A 22,226-nucleotide genomic window follows, 5' to 3' on the forward strand; every position below is an offset into this window, starting at 1 on the left:
TTTTACGTAAAGCGTTTGTCATAACATATATGGCACAGTTGTGCCCGCTCGCTGTAATTGTTTTTGGCAAAGCATTTCTTCCTTCCTGCTTACTGGTTTACTTGGTTTCCTTGGTTTCCTAGTCTAAATGTGTGAACCACTCGGGGGCTACACAGCTGCGCACTCAAGCCACAAGGCTTATTTATGCGCCTGTGTTCTTCTCTTGTGTGTAGTTTCAATAATCATTTATTCATTTATTAATAATGTTTTATTTATTTATTTATTTATTTATTTATTTATTTATTTATTTATTTATTTATTTATTTATTTATTTATTTATTTATTTATTTATTTATTTATGCACGCATGCATGCATGCAGGCTAGTGAGCGCTTATACGCACACACTCAAAGCACTCTGATATGCGCTCAGCGCTCAGTGATATGGCGCTCAGAGGAAATGTTTAATAAGAATGGGCAGTTGCGCTACTTGGTATTTCATCATTGGGAAACTAGAGCACTGGGTCGATGAAACACGATCAAAAACGACGAGTACAAGCGCTCACCGAGTGCTTGTACATGCACTCTTTTAACATGTTTCGTCATCCCGGCGCTCAAGCTTTGCAATAAAATGGATTGTTTAAACTGCTTGAACTCACGATTATTAGAGTGCTCATAGAGCTTTAACCATCTATTGGTTCAAGCAGTTCACACATCTTGGCTCAGCGCTGAAACATGCAAAATCTTTAGGAGCACATCATTTTAACACTTGAAAGAGACATTGCACTGCCACTACTAGACCGCGCACGACTATCTAATATTTAAAAAAAAAGATACGCCTCATGTGCTGAATAATCCCCGACCAGACATGCGGAGAGGGCGGGGAGCGTTACGCCCCGTGATTACTACAAATGAATGATCGACGATAATGACTACCAAAAAAAAGGGAAACAGAGTGGTGTGAGAAAGTCGGTGAGGACAAACCTGCAGCCCTGTCATCCTGTATTCCAGAAACGGACATCAACTACCTGCACAGTATTGCCATGAGCAAAGTGGCTATCATCCCCTCGGTTTACATTTTTGACCTCTGGAGGTGGAACGTGTTCAAGGGCAACTACAAGCCGGAAGACTACAACAAGGCTTGGTGGACCCTGCTGTGAGTGTCAGTTCACATTGAATTGAAAGTATCATGGCTTGTTCGCCGATTAATGGCATTTAACAGCCTCGAGCAACACCATGGCTAAGAGAGATGCCTTAGTGAAGGATTCCAAAATATATTGACGGCCATGGGTAGCTCAACATGCGCCGAAATGTTCTGTACATGAATATTTTGCATATACTTCCATCAAACGCACCTTTCAAAACCAAACTCGCAGCATCGTGCTCCGTAGTAGAACATCTCGTGGCTCACGCCTGGCTTAGAAAAACAGCATTTAACAATGTTGTATATGCATGTTGCCCGCATTACCTGCAAAATTAAAACATTGAGGAAACATAACGCGACAAGAGACCAAAGAAAGACGACAAATCCATAACTCTGTCTACAACTAACATGTCTCGTAACGCAGGCTTTGCATGATATATAGTCACCGACAGAAAATATTTAGGAAACTACCACTGGGAAAAATAGTGTATTACAGGACACGCACACCTACACCCGCCGTGGTTGCTCAGTGGCTATGGTGTTAGGCTGCTGAGCACGAGGTCGTGGGATCGAATCCCGGCCACGGCGACCGCATTTCGATGGGGGCGAAATGCGAAAACACCGGTGTACTCAGATTTATGTGCACGTTAAAGAACCCCAGGTGGTCGAAATTTCCGGAGTCATCCACTACGGCGTGCCGCATAATCAGAAAGTGCTTTTGGCACGTAAAACCCCACAAATTTCTAAGCACACCTACGTCGCCTGTTAAACTGCACCCCTGCCTCAAATATGCTCTTACTACTCACAAATTTTTACTGCGGGAATTTTTGGTCCATATACCATACTTTAAAAATGTCAGAGATTACGCTAGTCGATATTTCATGACGAAACATTTTAGCCTGCAATAAACGACAGACACAGAAGGGGTAAGACGAGCAGGAGCACTAACTATCGTCGACCAAATTTTAATACTGAGAGCTCGCTATTTATGCGTAGAATATCCCAAGTAAACGCCACACACGCACGGCTTGACCAAGGTAAATCCTGCGTTATGGAGACATTTATTGTGTAGGTCATGCTCGACTCACATACCGCGGCATAGTAGCTCCACCTTTTCGCCTTCATTAGTTCGCTAGGTTGTCACCGTCTGTTTGCTATGTCTTCGTTGCACTTATGATACAGCTCCTCCATGATATGGCATTTGCATGTAATATGGTCTAGCTAAACTTTTTTTGTTGGCCACGACCGTCACAGAGAATTAAGCCATAAAAAGATAAATTAAGTTACCTATGGTTATTCGAAACGTAGAAATAAATAGGTAAAGTGAAAGCGGTCGAAAATACTCGCTTGCCGCAAGTAGAGACAGAAGCCACATCTTCTACATTATGCGTGGGCTGCATTAGTAATTGAGATACTGCGGTCTCCAGGCTTTGCTGTTTGTGTACAAGGTTAACCCGATGGTGATGATGATGATGATGATGATGGTGATGATGATGATGATGATTAATTGGCATCCCCTTCGAAACGGGACGGTGGCAAAAAGTCGCTTAGTCTGGTTGAACTAATCAGATAATCTATACATGCTTATCAGTCTGTCATTTTGCCGATAGTTTTAAATCTTTTTTTTGTATCTTCTTTAAAACCTCTACCAGCCTTGTACAGTTTTATGCCTGTAACGGATCCGGTCCATTCAATCTCTTCCTTCCTTCTTTCACCAATACTCTAAACGTCTCTTGCTTATCGCGACTCCCGAGCAGTTTATGCTTCCGTATTCTTTATATCCCAGTGCTTCTGAAATGTGGAGGTTATCCGCAGTACTCGCTAGAGTGAAAAAATCTTCGCGTTTTATTAGGATACGTTATTGGGATAAAAACTGCAGCAAAGACGTGCCTCATCCTGTTGCGGATATTTGCAGGGATATGTTCTGGTCTCGAAGCAACCAGATCGTGCCTCAAATAGCAAGGCACTGCCCTTTGTGATATGCAGATTTTTCTTTCTACAAAAGAATGGCGAATCCATCAAGTTTGAATTTATCCTTGGCAGCAGTGCGCGACGAAATGAGGACACAAAAAAGAAGTAAACAGGACAAGCGCTGTCCCGTTTCTAATTTCCTTTCTAATTTCGTTTCACTCTTGTATGAATAAAAACAACATGCACGTCCGCACTTTGTGTGGACGTGCATGCTGCTGCTTGGTCAGTTTTGTGTTGTAAGTTTATCAAGGTCAGAGTGAAATCAGCCATCTCGGCAAATTTACTGCACCTATGCTGCTGCTTCATTCCCAAGTTCTAACCCTCTCTGGCAATCAAAAGACTTCCCTACAACGCAATCTTCAAATTGTCTCCGAAAATTTGTCAGTCAAACTTTTGCGGCCATAAAGCTAAACATTTCTTACATCATGAAGGCTTCCAGAAAAACTGACAGACGAGTGTAAGGAGCTTTTGTAGTGCCTTACCTTGCTAGGATATGAGGTTGAAAGCAAATTAAGTTCGACGAGGCTTTCACATAAGCTACCAACGTTAGTGGTACACTTTTGTCAATTCCCGTGTTTACTCGCGTAAGGCCTGTAGTCCCACATTGGAGGTCTGAATTGTTGAAATATAAGTTTCACCAAAAATTGGATTTTGAACGCATAGTTGTAGCATAGTTGTAGTTGTAGCATAGCATAGTTGTAGTTTATACAGTTTCTAAATGTTTAAAAGTTGCTGGAATATCTTAAATGCGTGAGCGGTACCAAGGAAGCCCATTTTTGGGAGCGTGTCAAAGTTGTACAAGTCTCCACTGCCGAATGGGTGCGACATCAAGAGCAATGAAGGATGAAGCAGAATGTAATCAGTGGTGCTGAACATTGAATAAACGTGTGTGTAGCTAGTGTCTGCATTATTCTGCGCATCATCTACTTTGTCGTTATGGGATCAGACAAACATAGATACTGAAGAATGTGGCACACAATTGCAAAACTGTCAGGTCGACTGCCTTTTCCCGCACCATGAAAAGAGGGCCAATTCTCTACAGTGCGTCACCCCAAACGTCGACAAATGAGGCATGTCATCCCATTAAGGTTTTGAAGCTACCTTATGCTGAATTCTCATGATTGAGAATTTACTATGAGGACATTCTTTCCTGTGAAATTGAATCTGTAAAAGGTTGCATTCTATTTCCCACAAGTGAAACGCGCCAAGCTTGCTGCTTAAAGAATCAAACTTATTGCAAAAGTAATTACAGTAAATTCTGTAGCTTTATATGTCAAAACAATTATTTAATTGTGAGGCATGCCATAGTAAGGAATCAGTAGTAATTTTGACTGTATGAGATTCTTTAGGAGAGAGATAATCATTTACAGAAAGGCAGATAGGTCGGCCTGGGCTACAGTCTGCTCTGCCCTGCTACTCTTCACTTGAAAAAAGGGATCGGGAGAAAAGAGAATGCTGAAAATAATGGTGAGGAAAAAAGGCACATGCCTGCGCGGCACACGCAGCAGAGTCACAGCGTGAGCTGGACGAGCGCCTACAAAGGAGCTCCATTTTCCGCAGCACGCACTAGACGATTCGCACATAGCCAGGAGGCGTCATAACCAGTACTGGACACTAAACACAGGTATAGAGACTATGCGGCGCACACATCGCATCCTCTGCCCCGTGGTACTATACGATGCTGTTGTTGATTATGCTAATATATTTGTAGCCCCTTTGGAGCGATCCAGTGACAAATAGTCACCTGACGAGGCCCAGCTACATGCAACATACAATTGCTACATATCTAGAAACTTCGTGGAATATAACGCAACTGCAATTCAAAAGTTGCATGTATTGACGCACGTATGTCAAGATGGGACAAGTGGCACGATATGTTGCTAATGAACATGATGATGATGATGATGATTTATTCGATCCCCTTTAAAACGGGGCGGTGAGAAATAGTCACCAAGCCTGCTTTATTTATTCGGGTATGCTGCGCATGTTTTTCATTCCGGCACTTTTCTATACATCTCCTTGATTCTCTTTTTGTTCCTCGAACTTAATATATATATCTTCAATCGCTGCCTACGAACTGCTAAGTGACGTGCCACCTGGTGCAATAGTATGCAAGTGCAATGCAAGTGTGCACGCATCGACACTAAGCGGCATGCATCTCACATCGCATGACAAGTCGCATGATAGGATGCCAATGATGACAGTTATTTGGTGACGTACCCTTTCAAACGGGGCAGTGACAGCTAGTTGGCCTGCTTGATTTATTCAGGTCAGCACTACGTGGTTTTCATTCTAGGATGTATATACATGTCTTTAATCTTCTTTTTCTTCCTCAGGACTATCTCTCGTTATGCAAAGAAGGTGAGGCGTGCAGACATGACACGAGAGAAGAGAAGTGGACAACACGAACGCCGGCGTTCGTGTTGTCGACTTCTCTTCTTTTGTGTCCTGTCTGCACTCTTCACATTTTTTGCATAATGAATCCATACCAACCAGCCCAGCTTTCTGTCGTCCTAAACTATATCTCGTACAGCTACCTATACTGGATGAATGGATAGATGTTATGAGCGTCCCCTTTGGAACGGGGCGGTGGATTGCTCCACCAAGCTCTTGCTATTATACTGCCTAATGTCCTACCTAGGTTAAAAACAAGAAAAAGAAAAGAAAACACGATGATCTCCCACAAATTTCCTGACCCCCTATTGTGAACTTTGCTTTTGCACGTCTCCGTTTTTTGTCGTTTCCCTACTTCCAGCAATCTTCCAATCGCTTCTTACTAATCTCTATTGAAGACACGATTGCTTTCCCCTGCTTTCGCTGAACCCAAGGGCATCCAGGAGGCCAGTGGTGCCTCAATGATCCACTGGGAAACTGCTACAACTGCAACTGCTGCATGCAACTGCTGCATGCCACGCCACCTGGTGTATTATTATGCAAATGCAATGAAAAGGGCCCACGCATTGACGCTACGCGGCGCGCATCTCCAATCACGTGACAAGTGACACAATGCGATGCCAATGATAATCACGTTGATCGGGATGATTTATTGGCATCCCCTTCGAGACGAGGCCGTGACAGTTACCTAGCCTGCTTGATTTATTCAAGTATGCCATACACGCTCCTAATGCTAGAATTTTTTATGCATCTCATTGTCTTCTTTTTCTTCCTGAAGACTTATCTAGCTTCCTTGTACCGCTACCTGTGCAACTTCTACGTGGCGTACCACCTGGTATAACATGATGCAAGTGCAATGCAAAATGTGCGCATATCGACGCTCTACGGCACGCATCTCACATCGCGTGTCTCCCCGATCGCTAGTACGCGTGTATGCAGCATTGTTTCGCTACAAGCTAGAAAAGCGCTAACGTGGTTCAGTGAAATAAAGAAAAGCGAAAAAGCAAATGCTGGCGCGACTCAGTAGGAGAGCAGCTGACTCTCGCGCTGTGGGAACGGGTTTCATCCCGGCGGGAACTGCGATTTTTTTTTTCATTGCCAAGCAATAGCTACGACGGACAGCGGCGGCGGACACCGTCGCCGAAATGGCTGTTGCAATGAGTCCAAAACCGCTTACACTGTAAAATATAATTTTACCTAATCTAAGACAAGACTGTTGTATTCATATAGGAGGTTGTGGCCAAGTACTGCACCAGTGTGGCCAATCCTGCTCTGGTGAGAGAGTGCGTTACCGGTTCTGGTCACCGGGATCAGGCCGCACTCCAGGCCTGTTTGTGCAATTTTCTCAACACACGGTTTTTTTTAATTTTCCGGTGGTAAATTGCAGTGGTAATTTGAACAACGGTCCTCTTGCACGGGAGACGGATACTCTACCGTCCCCGCAGTAGATAAATTAAAAAAATTAAATTATGGGGTTTAACGTGACAAAACCACTTTCTGATTATGAGGCACGCCGTAGTGGAGGACTCGGGAAACTTCGACCACCTGGGGTTCTTTAACGTGCACCGAATTTTATGTACACGGGTGTTTTCGCATTTCGCCCCCATCGAAATGCGGCCGCCGTGGCCGGGATCCGATCCCGCGACCTCGTGCTCAGCAGTCTAACACCGGGGTAGTTGGAGAAGTATGGGAGAGGCCTTTGCCCTGCAGTGGGCATAACTAGGCTGATGATGATGATGATGATGATGATGATGGTGATGATGATGATGACGATGAAGACAAGACCATTTTTCGCAAGCCAGTGCAGCCGGAGTCAGACCCACGACCTGGAACTCGGCAAAGCGCAACATCATTCCTCCAACGTTGCCATAGCGGGTGCTACATGTTGCAGACAAGCTGGCAATAAAACTGCAAGTTAGGCAGAATATTGGCTGATATGAATGTGTCAACACTCAGAGTAACATCAGCTCTAGCTCCACATGATTTGACGCAATCTCCTAATATATTACGCAAAAAATGCTTTTAGCTCCCGTTATCGGTCATCTTCGAATGATCTGGAGCCAAAAGCCACAGCCGTTATCCAGGCACTCACGCGAGAAGATCCGGGCAGGTTGCGAGAACAAAACAAGATCAACCGAGAATCATAATCATCAGCCTGGTTACGCCCACTGCAAGGCAAAGTCCTCTCCCATACTTCTCCAACTACCCCGGTAATGTACTAATTGTGGCCATGTTGTCCCTGCAAACTTCGTAATCTCATCCGCCCACCTAACTTTCTGCCCTCCCCCCCCCCCCCGCTACGCTTCCCTTCCCTTGGAATCCAGTCCGTAACCCTTAATGACTATCAGTTATCTTCCCTCCTCATTATATGTCCTACCCATGCCCATTTCTTTTTCTTGATTTCAACTAAAGTGTCATTAACTCGCGTTGGTTCCCTCACCCAATCTGCTCTTTTCCTATGCCTTGACGTTACACGTATCATTCTTTTTTCCGTAGCTCGTTGCGTCGTCCTCAATTTAAGCAGAACCCTTTTCTCAAGCCTCCAGGTTTTTGCCCCGTACGTGAGTACTGGTAAGACGCAGCTGTTATACACTTTTTTCTTGAGGGATAATGGCAGCCTGCTGTTCAATATCTGAGAATGCCTGCCAAACGCACCCCAGCCCATTCTTATTTTTCTGATTATTTCAGTCTCATGATCCGGATCCGCAGTCACTATCTGTCCTAAGTAGATGTATTCTTTTACCACCTCCAGTGCCTCGCTACCTATCGAAAACTGCTGCTCTCTTCCGAGACCGTCAAACATTAGTTTTCTGCAGAATAACTTTTAGACACACGCTTCTGCTTTGCCTCTCCAGATCAGTGAGCATGCATTGCAGTTGGTCCCCTGAGTTACTAGGCAAGGCAATATCATCAGCGAATCGCAAGTTACTAAGGTATTCTCCATTAACTCTTATCCCCAATTCTTCCCAATCCAGGTCTCTGAATACATCCTGTAAACACGCTGTGAATAGCACTGGAGAGATCGTATCTCCCTGCCTGACGCCTTTCTGTATTGGTATATCTTTCAGTATATTTACATAGGGCTCGTCTACCCGCTGATTCCGTAATGCATCCATGACTGCTGAGGTTTCGACTGAATCAAACGCTTTCTCGTAATCAATGAAAGCTCTATATAAGGGTTGGTTATATTCCGCACATTTCTCTATCCCCTGATTGATGGTGTGAATATGGTCTATTGTTGAGTAGGCTTCACGGAATCCTGTCTGGTCTTTTGGTTGACAGAAGTCTAAGGTGTTCCTGATTCTATTTGCGATTACCTTAGTAAATACTTTGCAGGCAAAGGACAGTAAGCTGATCAGTCTATAATTTTTCAAGTCTTTGGCGTCCCATTTCTTATGGGTTAAGGTTATGTTAGCGTTCTTCCAAGATACCAGTACGCTCGAAGTCATGAGGCATTGCGTGTACAAGGTGGCCAATTTTTCTAGAACAATCTGTCAACCATCCTCCAACAAATCTGGTGTTACCTGATCCTTCCCAGCTGCCTTCCCCCTTTGCATAGCTGCCGAGGCTTTCTTTACTTCTTCCGGCGTTACTTGTAGGATTTCAAATTCCTCTAGACTATTCTCTCTTCCATTACCGTCGTAGCTGCAGCTGGTCTTGTATAAATCTCTACAGAACTCCTCAGCCACTTGAACTGTCTTATACATATTAGTAATGATATCGCCGGCTTTGTCTCTTAACGCATACATCTGATTCTTGTCTATTCCTAGTTCTTCACTGCTTTTAGGCTTCCTCCGTTCCTGAGAGCCTGTTCAAATTTATCCATATCCAATCATATCATATCATATCATATCATATCATATCATATCATACCTTATCATATCATTTCATATCTTCCCGAGTTAAGGCCGAATACCTGTCCTGTGGCTTGATCCGGAATTCCCCTATTTTCCCTCTTACCGCTCACTCATTTATCGGCTTCTTATGTACCAGTTCTCTCCTCAGGTTTAGGCTAATTCGAGTTCTTACCATCCTATGGTCACTGCAGCGCACCTTGCCGAGCACGTGCACATCTTTTATGATGCCAGCGTTAGCGCAGATTATGAAGTCTATTTCATTTCTAGTCTCACCGTTCGGGCTCCTCCACGTCCACTTTCGGCTATCTCGCTTGCGGAAAAAAGGTTTTCATTACCCGCATATTATTGTCTTCTGCAAACTCTACTAATAACTCTCCCCTGCTATTCCTAGAGCCTATGCCATATTCCCCCACTGACTTGTCTCCAGCCTGCTTCTTGCCTACCCTGGCATTGAAGTCGGCCATTAGTATGGTGTATTTTGTTTTAACTTTACCCATCGCCGATTCCACGTCTTCATAGAAGCTTTAGACTTCCTGGTCATCATGACTGGATGTAGGGGCGTGGACCTGTACAACCTTCAAATTGTACCTCTTATTAAGTTTCACAACGAGACCTGCCACCCTCTCCTTAATGCTATAGAATTACTGTATGTTACCAGCTATATCCTTATTAATTAGGAATCCGATTCCTAGTTCTCGTCTCTCTGCTAACCCCCCTAGCATAGGACGTGCCCGCTTTTTAGCACTGTATATGCTTCTTTCGTCCTCCGAACTTACTGAGCTCTATTAATCCCATATACTGCCCTCTAATTCCTCCAATAGCACTGCTACACTCGCCTCACTAGATAACGTTCTAGCGTTAAACGTTGCCGGGTTCAGATTCCAACGGCGGCCTGTCCGCAACCGGGCAACCAGTCATAAGTTAAGAAAATGCGGTATCTGGCCCTCAACCCTTCGTAAAGGACCGCCTTCCATACGCTAGTAACTGCCCAAACAAGTCGCAAAACATGTTGCTTCCGCTTTATTCCTAATGCTTCTTCACGATATCACTGAATCAGTAACTTCTAGTACACTGAAGTTTTGTTTGTCATGTCCAATAGGCGACGTTCAAAAGGCAGATACAGGGCACCATACTCTTCATTGCCATCTTTTGGCATTTTGGTGATGAGAAAGGGATGCCGGTGCTCTTTTGAACATCAGCCGTCCGTGAGTTCCGCAACGCGAGCTTTGCGTCGCCTCGAGAGATGGCGCCACGCTGCGTGGCGCCTCCTTCAGGCGCTTTTGTCGTTCTAGCTGGGCAGTCCGCTCAGTCTCCCTGGCGTCTTTCACTGCCTGTCGTGTCACCTTCAGCTGGTTTTCTTCTTCTGGCTGGGCAGCGTCCATATGAATCAGTGCCCATTATGACTCGAAGCGGTGTGGTGTCGTTGGGTATGCCATTGCGAACACGCACTGCACCCATTTTAAGATTGTGGCTAGTATCATCTTCAACCAGTCAGCTTTGCCAGTTGCCATTTCATGCTTGCATATAATCTCGAATACGGGGAAGACAGCAATTTCTTTCTTGTGGCCTTTTATTGTCAATGAAAAAGCGTTTTTTACAAAGTTTGTTCTTTTTCCCAATCCCTCGCATCTCTAATATATATGGGGCGATTTCAAATTTCAAACTTACATTGCAGACTGAATTACCAAGGCATTTGTCCTGGTGTCCCGCGAGCCCTGGATGACTTCGACCCACCATCGAAATACCACATATCAGCCAACGTGCCATACATAAGGTAACACGTTTTAGTGCGCGGTTTATTGCATACCGTACGTACATAGAACAACTTCTAGCAGAATGCAATCTGAAAAAAAAATGGTATAGTATAGTATTCAGCCGGAATCTATATACCCTCCAACCATGAAATATATAGCGAATGTAGCTGTGGAAATAATTACGTATTTTTGCATTAAGAACTGTATGGCGGCAGCTCGATCGTCACAAAATGCGCAGCAAGTTCGCAACTAAAAAGGTCATTTTCAAAACTTGTGTCTTTTAGGTCAACGCACAATACCGGTGTGCTTATTATATCTATATAAGCTACTGGTATGTTTTGACCACGTGTGGTTCTGTGACGCAAGCGTTAATTGCCGTATCGCAAATCATACAGCATGTAGTTGTGGATTGTTTTGTGGACGAACGTAGAGATTTGTTTCCTCGCCAAAAAACCAATTTGATGACAAAATGTAATTTTCGTGCTATACTATTTCTAAGCACCAGTAGTGGCGTAAAATGGGTAAGAAATTGAAAATACCAGCACCGTTTGCGATTAAGATAGCATGGCGCCTGCCATGTTCTAAGAGCTAATAACAAAAGTAGTCACAAATAACTCTCGGAAGAAGGGGATGCAAGCCTACTTTCGGCTTGCGTTCAATTCCGAAAAACTGCATAACAAACATTAAAAGCAACTTCTATAAACTATTCAACCAATATATTGAAGCCACAATTATTCAATCAGGGATGACTTCACCAAATTTTAAAGTAACTGAACTAGCTAAAGCTGCAAAAGATGCATTCCATTTTAAAATGAGTACTTGAAGGTATTTCAATGATGTTTATATTTATGCAAGTTTCCTGAAATTCAAAATTCTTTGTACAAGGCTCTAAAGTATACCTCTTATTGCACGGTGTATCATGCACGATATTCAACAACTTTGCCTCCTAAAATCATAAACAAGGGTTTCTGCAGAAGAAGAAATGCTCGTATAGTGCTATAAAGAAAGGTCTGTTAAAGTTTTCCAGAAAATATGTTCTTGGGAAATTTTTTTTCAGCTTTTCTTCGTCTGGCAGTTATTCCCTTTACAAGGCCTGACCAACTCCATTTCCTCCCAATTCGTTTCCTAATGCACAAAGCTATCTTCCTGTTTCTTAATGTTGTATCTGAGTACTTTATTACAGCGCATGTTCCGCAGACACTAGCACGTTCTCCCAAATGTTACAGCCTCACAGTGCAATATTGTCAAGTGCCGCTAATATAATAGCAGCATCACAAGTTTAGAAGACACGAGATCTGTGAAATAATTTTAATATCACCGTAACGTAAGCAAGCAGCCTGGTACTGGGATTCCCAGACTGTGTGTGATTTCTAGCGTATGGGACCAACAGCGTGTTATATGGCTTTACTTGCAGCAGCCAGAAACTGTTCGTAAACTAGTACTTTTTTTTGCTGAACCCATGCCCGCTAATTTTCCACACTGACAGAACACGATCTTTTCAAAGAAAAAAATGACAAGCTTTCAGTCAATACTTGGGAGTGCCTGCCATGTGCGCTCGAACTAGGGTTACCAGCTGTCAAGTGGATGAAGTGGAGACAGAAGAGGCAGGTAGGGGGGGTGGGGGGTGGAGGGGGTAGGGAGGTGAGTGTTTGTGACAACTGACCCTGTCAATGCCAGAAGCTATTAGTGGGTATGTGAAGCAGTTTCACAATCCTTTTAATCCTATCTCAACTCTAGGATTTAAAACAAGAAATCGGTCGTTGTTGGCTAACAAGGCTGATAATACAGATAGAGGTACTGTGCACGGTTAGAGCATTAACCAAACCTAGAGCCAGAACAAGACTGAAGCCACCTTTATCTTTATGACAATGCAACACAAGACGAAAGGGAAGAATATGCAACCAAACTGCCAGGTATTGTAAGAAAATCTGGTTTATTGGCTGTTATCCAGTAAAAAAAGAAACTAAAGTTTGGGCATTTGCCTGGTCCAACTCGATGAAGTTAGGACTCGGGACATTTACTCCAAAGTTCGAATTGTACTAAATTCAAGTTAATTGGCAACCTGAGCTCCAATTCATTTTTAGGAAAAGATTTTATGATCCTCGATTATCTCCAACTGCATGACCAAGTCTTCTGAGACCTGAAGAGAGCTGAGGGACATATTTGATCTTTAAGTCGGTTCTTACGGCGTGTTGCAAGCTGCTTGTTACAAACGTCAAAAAGCAGGTTTTTGATTAAAAGATGCTGTGAGATGACACAAGCAGGATCTCCATGTACGTATACATATTAACTATCCCCTCATATTTTACATGATAAGGACGATTTTTCTTTGCATAAACATCGAGAAGAACATGCAAATTCGTATCGTGGGTTGCCGTGTTGACTTTGACCCTTCATCCAGGATTTATATCTTATGTCCTGGTATTCAAAGGGCCGTTCGTGGTTGCTTCCCATCTTCTGTGACGACATAACAACCTCAGCAAAATTAGTTTCAGTTTTTGCGAAAGCTAGTAGCAAAACTATGACTTTCCCTCCACGGTAACATAGTGACTACAGAGTTATGCTGCGCAGCTTGAGGTAGCGTGCACAATCGGGGCCGCAGCGGCCACATTTCGGTGGGGGTGAAATGAAAAACCGCAACGAAAACACGTGTAACTAGATTTAGGTGCACGTCAAAGAGCGCCAGGTGGTCAAAATTAATCTGGAATTTCCTACTTAGGGATGCCTTATAATTAAATCACGGTTTATAATGTAAAAATCCAGCATTAAAATTTTTTCAATGCGATTAAACTAGATTCATCAAGTTCTCCATGCACCTGACATCGTATTCAAGGTAACGAGTTACCTAATTGCTTCTGAGTTACTGCTGAGGATTCATGGCAATGTGAAATATGATGCATAAGGCTTCTCCAACAGGCTGGGCTAACGTACTCCTGCACATCTTCAAAAAACTGAGTGTAGCACACAATGTCTTGTTGCTTTGCCAGGCATTGAACAATAACTGCCTTACTCATATAATCTGATAACCCATCAATAAACATTACCGCTTAATTTCCGTGCGAGATTGTGGGTAGAAGCAGTAGTTTAATAAGAAGCCAGGGAGGCCAATTCCAGTTCTCTTGAGAAACTCCTGTTCTTTTTTTAGTCTCATTGGTTGTTCATAGATAAGTTACACCTATGAGACCTGGCCCATTGAGTTGGTAACAAATAAAAACAAAATATGAATGACGTGAACTAGTATAAGCTCACCAACTTTCAATTGTAGCTCCATCTGCAAACCTTGTTATGAGAGTAACCCTGCATGACTTTTTTTTTTTTTGCATTCGCCAATGCAGGTACTTTGCAAGCATCGTATTGCAGTTCCAGTTCTACAAGGCACTTTGTGAAGAAGCCAATCACACTGGCCCATTGTACAAGTGCGACTTCTACAGGTCGAAAGAAGCAGGGAAATTATTTGGGTATGTTCATTATACTTTGCCGGGATGTGTGTAAAATGGCAGCGAAATCTCATTGTACACCCTCGAAAGTTAGGAAACAGAACACTGAAATCGCCTTCACGAGGCCGCAGTGGCGAAACACAGACTCCACATAGAAAAGTATTCTTTGAAACCAAAGGTTAACGGCAGAGCTACTTGTCACATTGCAACGTGTCACATTAAAATGCACAGTTCCTGTATAACCGTTGCTTGGGCACGCATTCAGCATTTCCTCACGCATTGCTCACGACTGCATATTGTCTACAAGACAAAGACACTTACTGCACACAAACAATGAACATAAATTACAAGAAACCAGGGCCATGCCTGAATCTAGTTTGAAGGCAGGGGTAGTAACAAATAAAATTCAAAGAACATGGCCTGCTTAGAACATGCTCCTTTTGTTTCCGCTTTTGCCACTTGCCGAGACGTTACCAGTACTTCAGCTTGTACGCTTAGTTTCAGGGCTAACTCGCCATCGATGACCAGATTAGCAGCAGCGTAAAACCCATTGTCACATTACGGCTATGCCATGAGTGCAGACGGTGACAATACGCTGCAGAGGCTGTACGAGGGCTCCGAATAAATCCCTCGAAGACGATGACGACAACTGTAGGACGAGGCGTGTAACCAAGGCACGAAGCGCTGTGCCAATGAGGAGCCTACACGACAGGGGTGAAGCAGAAAAGAAGCGAAGAAAGTCAGCTGGCAGGAAGGTGTGCGCCAGTGCTCCGGGAGCAAGAATCAAGTCGTTGGGCGTCGGGGCCCGACGTGTTTCGTGCCTCCTACTGGAACAGGAGGACCTTCCAGAGGCGCAGTCACCGCGTCCTTTCCTGTCGCAGGAAAGGAAGGAGCTGAGCGACGTCGGAGATGTGGAACCTGTGCACCGGGATAAGAGGTGAAGCCATTGGCCTTGGTGCCCGGCGTCGAGAGCTCTACCGTGCTACCTTCCTACGTTCCCGCAGTTGAAACCAAACCTATTTCTGCATTTTCGGGTTCGTGCTGTTCGCCTGTGGGTGACCTCGACCTTCGACGGTACCTTGCATCGCCGTCACTGCTGACTTTGAGGGTGGCCTCCCTCACCACCCTTTCGCCCATCTAGTCCATCTCGTAACTTCAGTGTAGACCATGAAACTTGATTTTCTGCTTTCCTTTGAGACTTGTACTTTGTGTTTAATCAGCTGCGTCTCTTTGTTGAATATTTGTCCTCATTTTCCCGCAAGTGAGCGAATTAACCCCTTCATGCGCGAATAATCTGTTAAAAGAGCCTTATACCATGCACCACTTCATTCTTTCCCGGTGAACTTTCATTTGTACATTACCTCTCAGTGGTCTAGTAAGCAAACTCTAAATATCATAAAAAAAACTACATAAATCATGATGGCAATTTGTTATGTGCAACATATTCTGTTTGCCAAACACAAAGCCACCTGCGGTAGGAAATAAACAAACCACACATATTCAACGTAATGTTTCGATCTAAATGTAGCAATGCTTGTTTGAGTTAGAAGGTAGCAGCAGTACCGGATGGCACGTACTTGGTTTATATATATATATATATATATATATATATATATATATATATATATATATATATATATATATATATATATATATATATATATATATATATATTCTTATATGAAGGCAACGTACAATTCTTGTTGAAGGGAAGATGTTGACGAGAGGCGCATGCACGACGAAATATGTAACATACTGATGACGTTTGGTCATTCAATGCCCTCTCTGTCACCGACGAGGCACAAACTTAATATGAGGGGTCGGCCATGCCGTAATATAAAAAAGGTATGAAAATCATAGAAGCCATTCATCATCATCATCACCATCATCATCATCATCCGCCTGGTTACACCCACTCCCAGGCCCCTCCCATACTTCTCCAACTACCCCGGTGGTGTACTAATTGTGGCCATGTCGTCCCTGCAAACTTCTTAATCTCATCCGTCCCCCTTACTTTCTGCTGCCCCCTGCTACGCTTCCCTTCCCTTGGAATCTAGTCCGTAACCCTTAATGACCACCGGTTATCTTCCCTCTTCATTAAATGTCCTGCCCATGCCCATTTCTTTTTCTTGATTTCAACTAAGATGCCATTAGGTCGCGTTTGTTCCCTCACCCGATCTGCTCTTTTCTTGGCGTGCCTCGTAATCAGAAAGTGGTTTTGGCACGCAAAACCACATAATTTCTTTTTCTCTTTTTTTATCCCTTACCGTTACACCTCTCATTCTTCTTTCCATAGCTCGTTGCGTCGTCCTCAACTTAACTTTAATTGATTATCATGCGTTATTGCAATAGGAAGTCTGTGTGATTGGAAGATACCTATAAGCCAACACTATATGCGGATGATTTATGCCGTGATATACTGTTACGCAGAACAAAGCACAGAAAGCTCACTGGTCCTACTTTGCCAGTCAATATTTAATTGCGACATAATTATTCTATTTGAAGAGAAAATTACGTACGTACATGCTCACACCAATCCCTGGGAGTTTACGCAAAGAAGTTGTTACTTTAAAGAAGAAAGCCTGTTTGAGTGATGCCTTATGTCTCATGTTCCGCTGATCCCCCCGAACTCAGTGAATGGGATTTGTCTGAGCTACAAATCAATAACACCGACGGACTGTGACAAATCACAGATATAGGAGTTAGTTAATCTGTATGCTTATATCCATTTATTCAAAGACTAATTTTACTTCAGACGCCCCTCTATGCCGGCCTATGAATCAGTCCCTTTCCTAGTCACTGCTGTTATACTATCACGCACCGTTTAGGCAATTCTGTTCGCCAGTATAACTAAACACATTTTCAATTAAATATACATGGTCGGTACACCGTTTTGTGTATACATATACGCATTGTCATTCATACTTAAGAACATTCCAAGCAGCCCAAAACGACGCAGGCAAGGGGCAGAGAAAACAGTGCAGATGAAGTCTGTTTTATTAACCTGGGGCAGACTCTTTACTCAAACCTTTCTCTTCGGCTTCTTGCATTGCTTGAAACTTTCTTAAAATGAGTGTACACCAACTCGCCCAACTTTCGTTACTTGTGTCATTCATGCTGTACTCGATATGATATATATGAAGACAGCATCGATGGGAATGAAACATTCTGATGCTGTGTGCAGCCACAACACGCGAGAAATGTGTTTTCCTGAGTGCCCTCGTAGAAGAAAGCCGCATATGCTTACAGCGACCATGTAGCTGTAGATGCCATTAAGCCAACACCTATTTTCACTGCGTCATAATTAGCAGGCAATGCTGCCGACGCTATGCAAGTAGTGCAGTCATTGGTCATGCAAACTTATTACTGCGTACTTTATGGTGACGTCCCCCTTGACGTGCGATGCCTTCTACAGAATAAGTTCTTGATACGTCGCCCCTGCCACACACGGCCATTTTATGACAAATCATGCATTGCTTGCATGTATACTTCGCATATCTCATGGACTAAGTATCGTTAACCGATGCACTGCCGTATGTCGTGGGTGCTGTACAAATAGTATGGTCACACAAATGTACCACTCAGGTTATCCCATGGAGAATTGCCTCAGATCGGTAACACCTTTCGTATGTTAATTTCTTCACGTGTAATGTGTTGTATAGCCAATTTTACCCACCATTACGCAACTCAGTTTCTTGCTTTCAAATGTGGCGCGCTGTTTTTTGGTCACGAACGCAGGAAATGTAAGAGAGAGAGAGAGACAGAGAGAGAGGAAAGGCACGGAGGTTAACCAGAGGCGAGTTTCTGGTTTGCGGCCCTACACAGGGGTGGGGGATATGTTGTAAGAAGACCCTCTGGCCCATGCAGTGGTATCGACAATGCATCAAATGTACTATAAGTAAAAGTAGTCAGTCATTGCAATGATAACTCTACATGCTTTGGATGAACAGTGTATCATCACACACAAGTCGCTTGTTCCGGCTGTGCCTCCAGTAATCCACAGAGGGCAATACGGAGACGAATTATATAAGGACCTCTATTATCAATCAATTAGTTTATCGCCTTTAGTCATTCGATGTGCAGTGCAGGATTCATAAAGACAGGGCCCAAAATTATTCAGTGAGTTCTGCAAAAGGTCCACAAGTTACAAAAGGTGAATGCATCATGAGTGATCATGCGACTTAAGGAAATATTAGAGAAAGAAGGCAGCATAAAGTAACACAGTAGTAAATGCCAAAGGGAGGTGGAGACAGTGACTTAAAGCTCCCGTGCTGAAAATGCATTTACACTCGAACCTCCTAATAATGAAACCGGACATAATGACGTAAGTAAAATTCCACCTGAAATTCCCATAGATATCCATGTATTTTAAACCTCATTTTAAGGAAGCGAAATTGTCCTGGCAATAGATATAACGAACTAGATTCGTCTCCGAAGCCAAAAAAAAAAATTGGAAGCTTATCAAAGAGAAGCCCAGTGGAGCATCCACTGGGCTTAACTTTAGCGTATCCTTAGCGTTTGGAGGCATCTTGACCGCATACACGCCCGGCGCAAAGACGCTGGCGCGGTTGCGGGCACAGAGACTGACGCGACGGCGGGCGCGATCCCTGGCGTGACGTCACATATCACGTGATGCAGCGATGGTGGCGCCGCCGCCGCGTCGCGCGCGACGGCGCGAACCGAAGCGTGGTGGCCACCGCCGGGAGGCGACCGACGGCGCGATATGAGGACCCATCTGCAGCCGGTGTGACGTCATCACGTGACGTCATGTCACGTGACCTACTTGAAGGTCACTTGAAGGTCAATGGCGGCCACCGCCGGGAGGCGACCGACGGCGCGATATGAGGCCCCATCTGCAGCCTGTGTGACGTCATCACGTGACGTCATGTCACGTGACCCCACTTCAGGGTCAATGGTGGCCACCGCCGGGCGTCGCGCGAAGGCCCGAATCCTACGTTAATATGCTTCGCATAAAAAGTACTCAGCCCTTGCGCGCCGATTATATCGCTTTCCGCAGGGTCTGGCATTCGTTCGCCGCGGGAGTTCAAAACTCCCGCGAGCCCGCGTCGAATAGGTCGCCGACAGGCTGTGGTCTTTTTCACCGCCGCGCGTGCTTGCGCATAAACATCAGCTCACTATCGCACTTCTTCACGGACCTCTCTCTATCGCGCGTGCCTGGCTGCGCGAGGCGCGCCACGCTGCGCAGCTACGCGCGGCGGTGCTGAAGATTTGTGCATTCACTTCTACACGTCGCGCAGACAGGCGTAGCGTGACGTGGCGTCCGAGAACTCCCCAGTGCAACCTCGGGGGTCACGAGCAAGTCGCGGGCATTCGGGCATTCACTTCTCGGGCATTCACTCCTCTTTCTGTACAGTGCGCCGCGCGTGCAGCCGCAGCTGGGCCTGGCCTCAGAGACATCAGGGCGCAATCTCGGGTGTCATGCCCAGGCCGTGGATTCACTTCTCACGCGACATGCCGTATGAGCTAGCAGCTAGGCATGGCCTCAAAGATCACTCTGGCATCGGTGCTATCTCGGAGGCCACGAGCTGGCCGAGCCAAGCCGGCGCCGCGAAGTTCGCTTGCCTCCTCGATCGCACATCGGAGTGCTATGTTGTGTGCCACGTGCTTCTCAACCACGACGAGCCAAGTGGAAGGCGAGCGCGAAAGACAATCACAGCAGTCTATCTAAAAGCTGTCGCGTGAGGCGCTAAGCCGCATGCTGCACACGCCCAAGATTCTTTTCCTATTTTATTCAAGTTTCCTCCCATGCGTGGTCGTGTAGCAGTTCCTCGGGCCACAACTTCGCTATCTTATTTCCACGTTTACAATTGTGCACCTCGTTAGGCAGGTAGTGCAATAAAAGCGCCATAATGGATGTAACGAAGTAACTTTGGCTGCACCTTCAACTTCGCTATAAGAAGGTTCGAGAGTGTTATGTTGGAGTAAGAAACAATAAGCAGTACTCTAAACATGCATCATTTTTCTTGCAGAGATGTAATGGAGCTGGGATACTCCAAACCATGGCCGGAAGCCTTGGCCATGCTAACAAAAGGCAGGACGAGAGAAATGGATGCCAGTGCACTGTTGGAGTACTTCGAACCACTCTATGTATGGCTCAAGGAGTACAACAAGGGAACGTACGTTGGCTGGAGGAACGACAACCCGACTGCTTGCCCAACAGCTACGAGAATGTGCCCTAGAAAGGGAGAAGGCAAAGACAGGAAAGGCAGGGAGGTCAACCAGAAGAGCATCCGGAGGGCAGCCAGAAGAGCACCTAGGAAGTATAAATAAGCAGGGACTCAACACTTCAGTTACCTGTTTAAGTAATTTGCTTTGGTGACTACATTTCAAGATCCATAAAGCTCCTCACACTTATCAGTGCACAGAAGGTGATGAATGAAAACCAGTCACAAATCACGAGCCTTTTGTAGCAGTCTCTCGTGACGTCGGACACTCTCTCGTAAATTTCCAAGCGGTGTATTAGCAAACACCCTCGTCACGCATATGCTCTCACACTGTTTCGATAAGCGTTATGATTTCAAATGAGGCCTGCTACTTTTGCATTTATACAACACTTCTTTGCCAAAGTAGTGATTTCAGTAGTAAATGTGTAACATATCCTCCTAGGACAAGACATTACGCGAACATCGTAAAACATTGTGGAGTTTAGTGCCCCGAAACTGCAGAAGCGGTTATCAGCGACGCCTGAGGGAGAGGAACTGCGGATTAATTTTGATCACCTGGAGTTCTTTAAAGGGACCACTAAGGAGAAACATTACATTAGTTTAGATCAATAAACTATCATTTAGAAACTTGTGTTTTAGTTAATTTCGAGTAATAGAACCATCACATGAAGGACAAATGAAGGGCAAAGTTCCATTTCTTTTTTATTTCGCGCCGAAAACTAGCATCGGAACGGCATGGATTTCAAAGGAGTTTTTGTATTTCGGTCAATGTATCTCAGTAAAATTTTCGGAAACTTAATGTTTAACACTTTCGCAATTGTAGAATACAATGCAGTCGATGATAAGCCATAAAGAAATTGAATAGGCCGAACCAGGCGTAGTCAAAATTCATTGCATCATGGCTAGCTGGTGCGCGAACTTCAAAGCGGCGTGGCCACTTGTTTTGGTATCGTTTCTAGCACATCAAACCTCTTCTAAGGACAAGCGCGACCTCTTTCGTAATGTAGAAGAGCAATTCGCATAACAGGCTGAGAAAACCTGATCTTCTTTCAACCTACACCCAATGCACGTTACACGAGCATTCTTGCATTCCATCCGCATTCGAATGCAGCTTCCGCGGCGAGGATCGAACCCATGACCTCGTGTTCGGCAACGCAGCGTCACAGCCACTGAGCTAAAGCGATTGGTGAGCACCGTAAAATGACGTAGGTGAATAGTGAAAGGCAAATGTGTCGGCACAATATATCAAATGATTTTTTGTTCACAAGTGGGTGCACCATAAGCACAGTTCTGCAGCCGCGTTGAATTCAGCGCCGCTCAAGAAGCCACGTCTAAATGCATCTCCTACCTGAAACACTCGCTCAGTGGGAGTCAGCTCCCACTGAGCGGTAGAATTTGATGATAGGATTTGTGTATAGCAATCTCTTAAAAGAACACTGACATGACAGTTCTAAGATGTCATCTTTTTTTACGTTAAATTACGATCGAAGGGGCTGCAGACCCTTCA

At 44.6% G+C, this 22,226-nt stretch overlaps 1 protein-coding gene across 6 annotated transcripts in view; it reads left to right on the plus strand.

The window, feature by feature from the left end:
• Positions 1-21,591, plus strand: part of LOC135911444 (angiotensin-converting enzyme-like) — a 194,891-nt gene extending 173,300 nt beyond the window's left edge. For all 6 annotated transcript variants that reach the window (XM_070536892.1, XM_070536893.1, XM_070536890.1 and 3 more), the window contains exons 11-14: positions 989-1,133; positions 11,019-11,117; positions 14,433-14,555; positions 20,525-21,591. In XM_070536892.1, the coding sequence (XP_070392993.1) occupies positions 989-1,133; positions 11,019-11,117; positions 14,433-14,555; positions 20,525-20,825 (668 nt within the window). In that variant the 3' untranslated portion in view covers positions 20,826-21,591. The remainder of the gene's footprint in view (positions 1-988; positions 1,134-11,018; positions 11,118-14,432; positions 14,556-20,524) is intronic.
• The last annotated feature ends 635 nt before the right edge of the window (positions 21,592-22,226 follow it).

This window comes from Dermacentor albipictus, chromosome 4, assembly GCF_038994185.2.
Source record: "Dermacentor albipictus isolate Rhodes 1998 colony chromosome 4, USDA_Dalb.pri_finalv2, whole genome shotgun sequence".
Taxonomy (NCBI): domain Eukaryota; kingdom Metazoa; phylum Arthropoda; class Arachnida; order Ixodida; family Ixodidae; genus Dermacentor; species Dermacentor albipictus.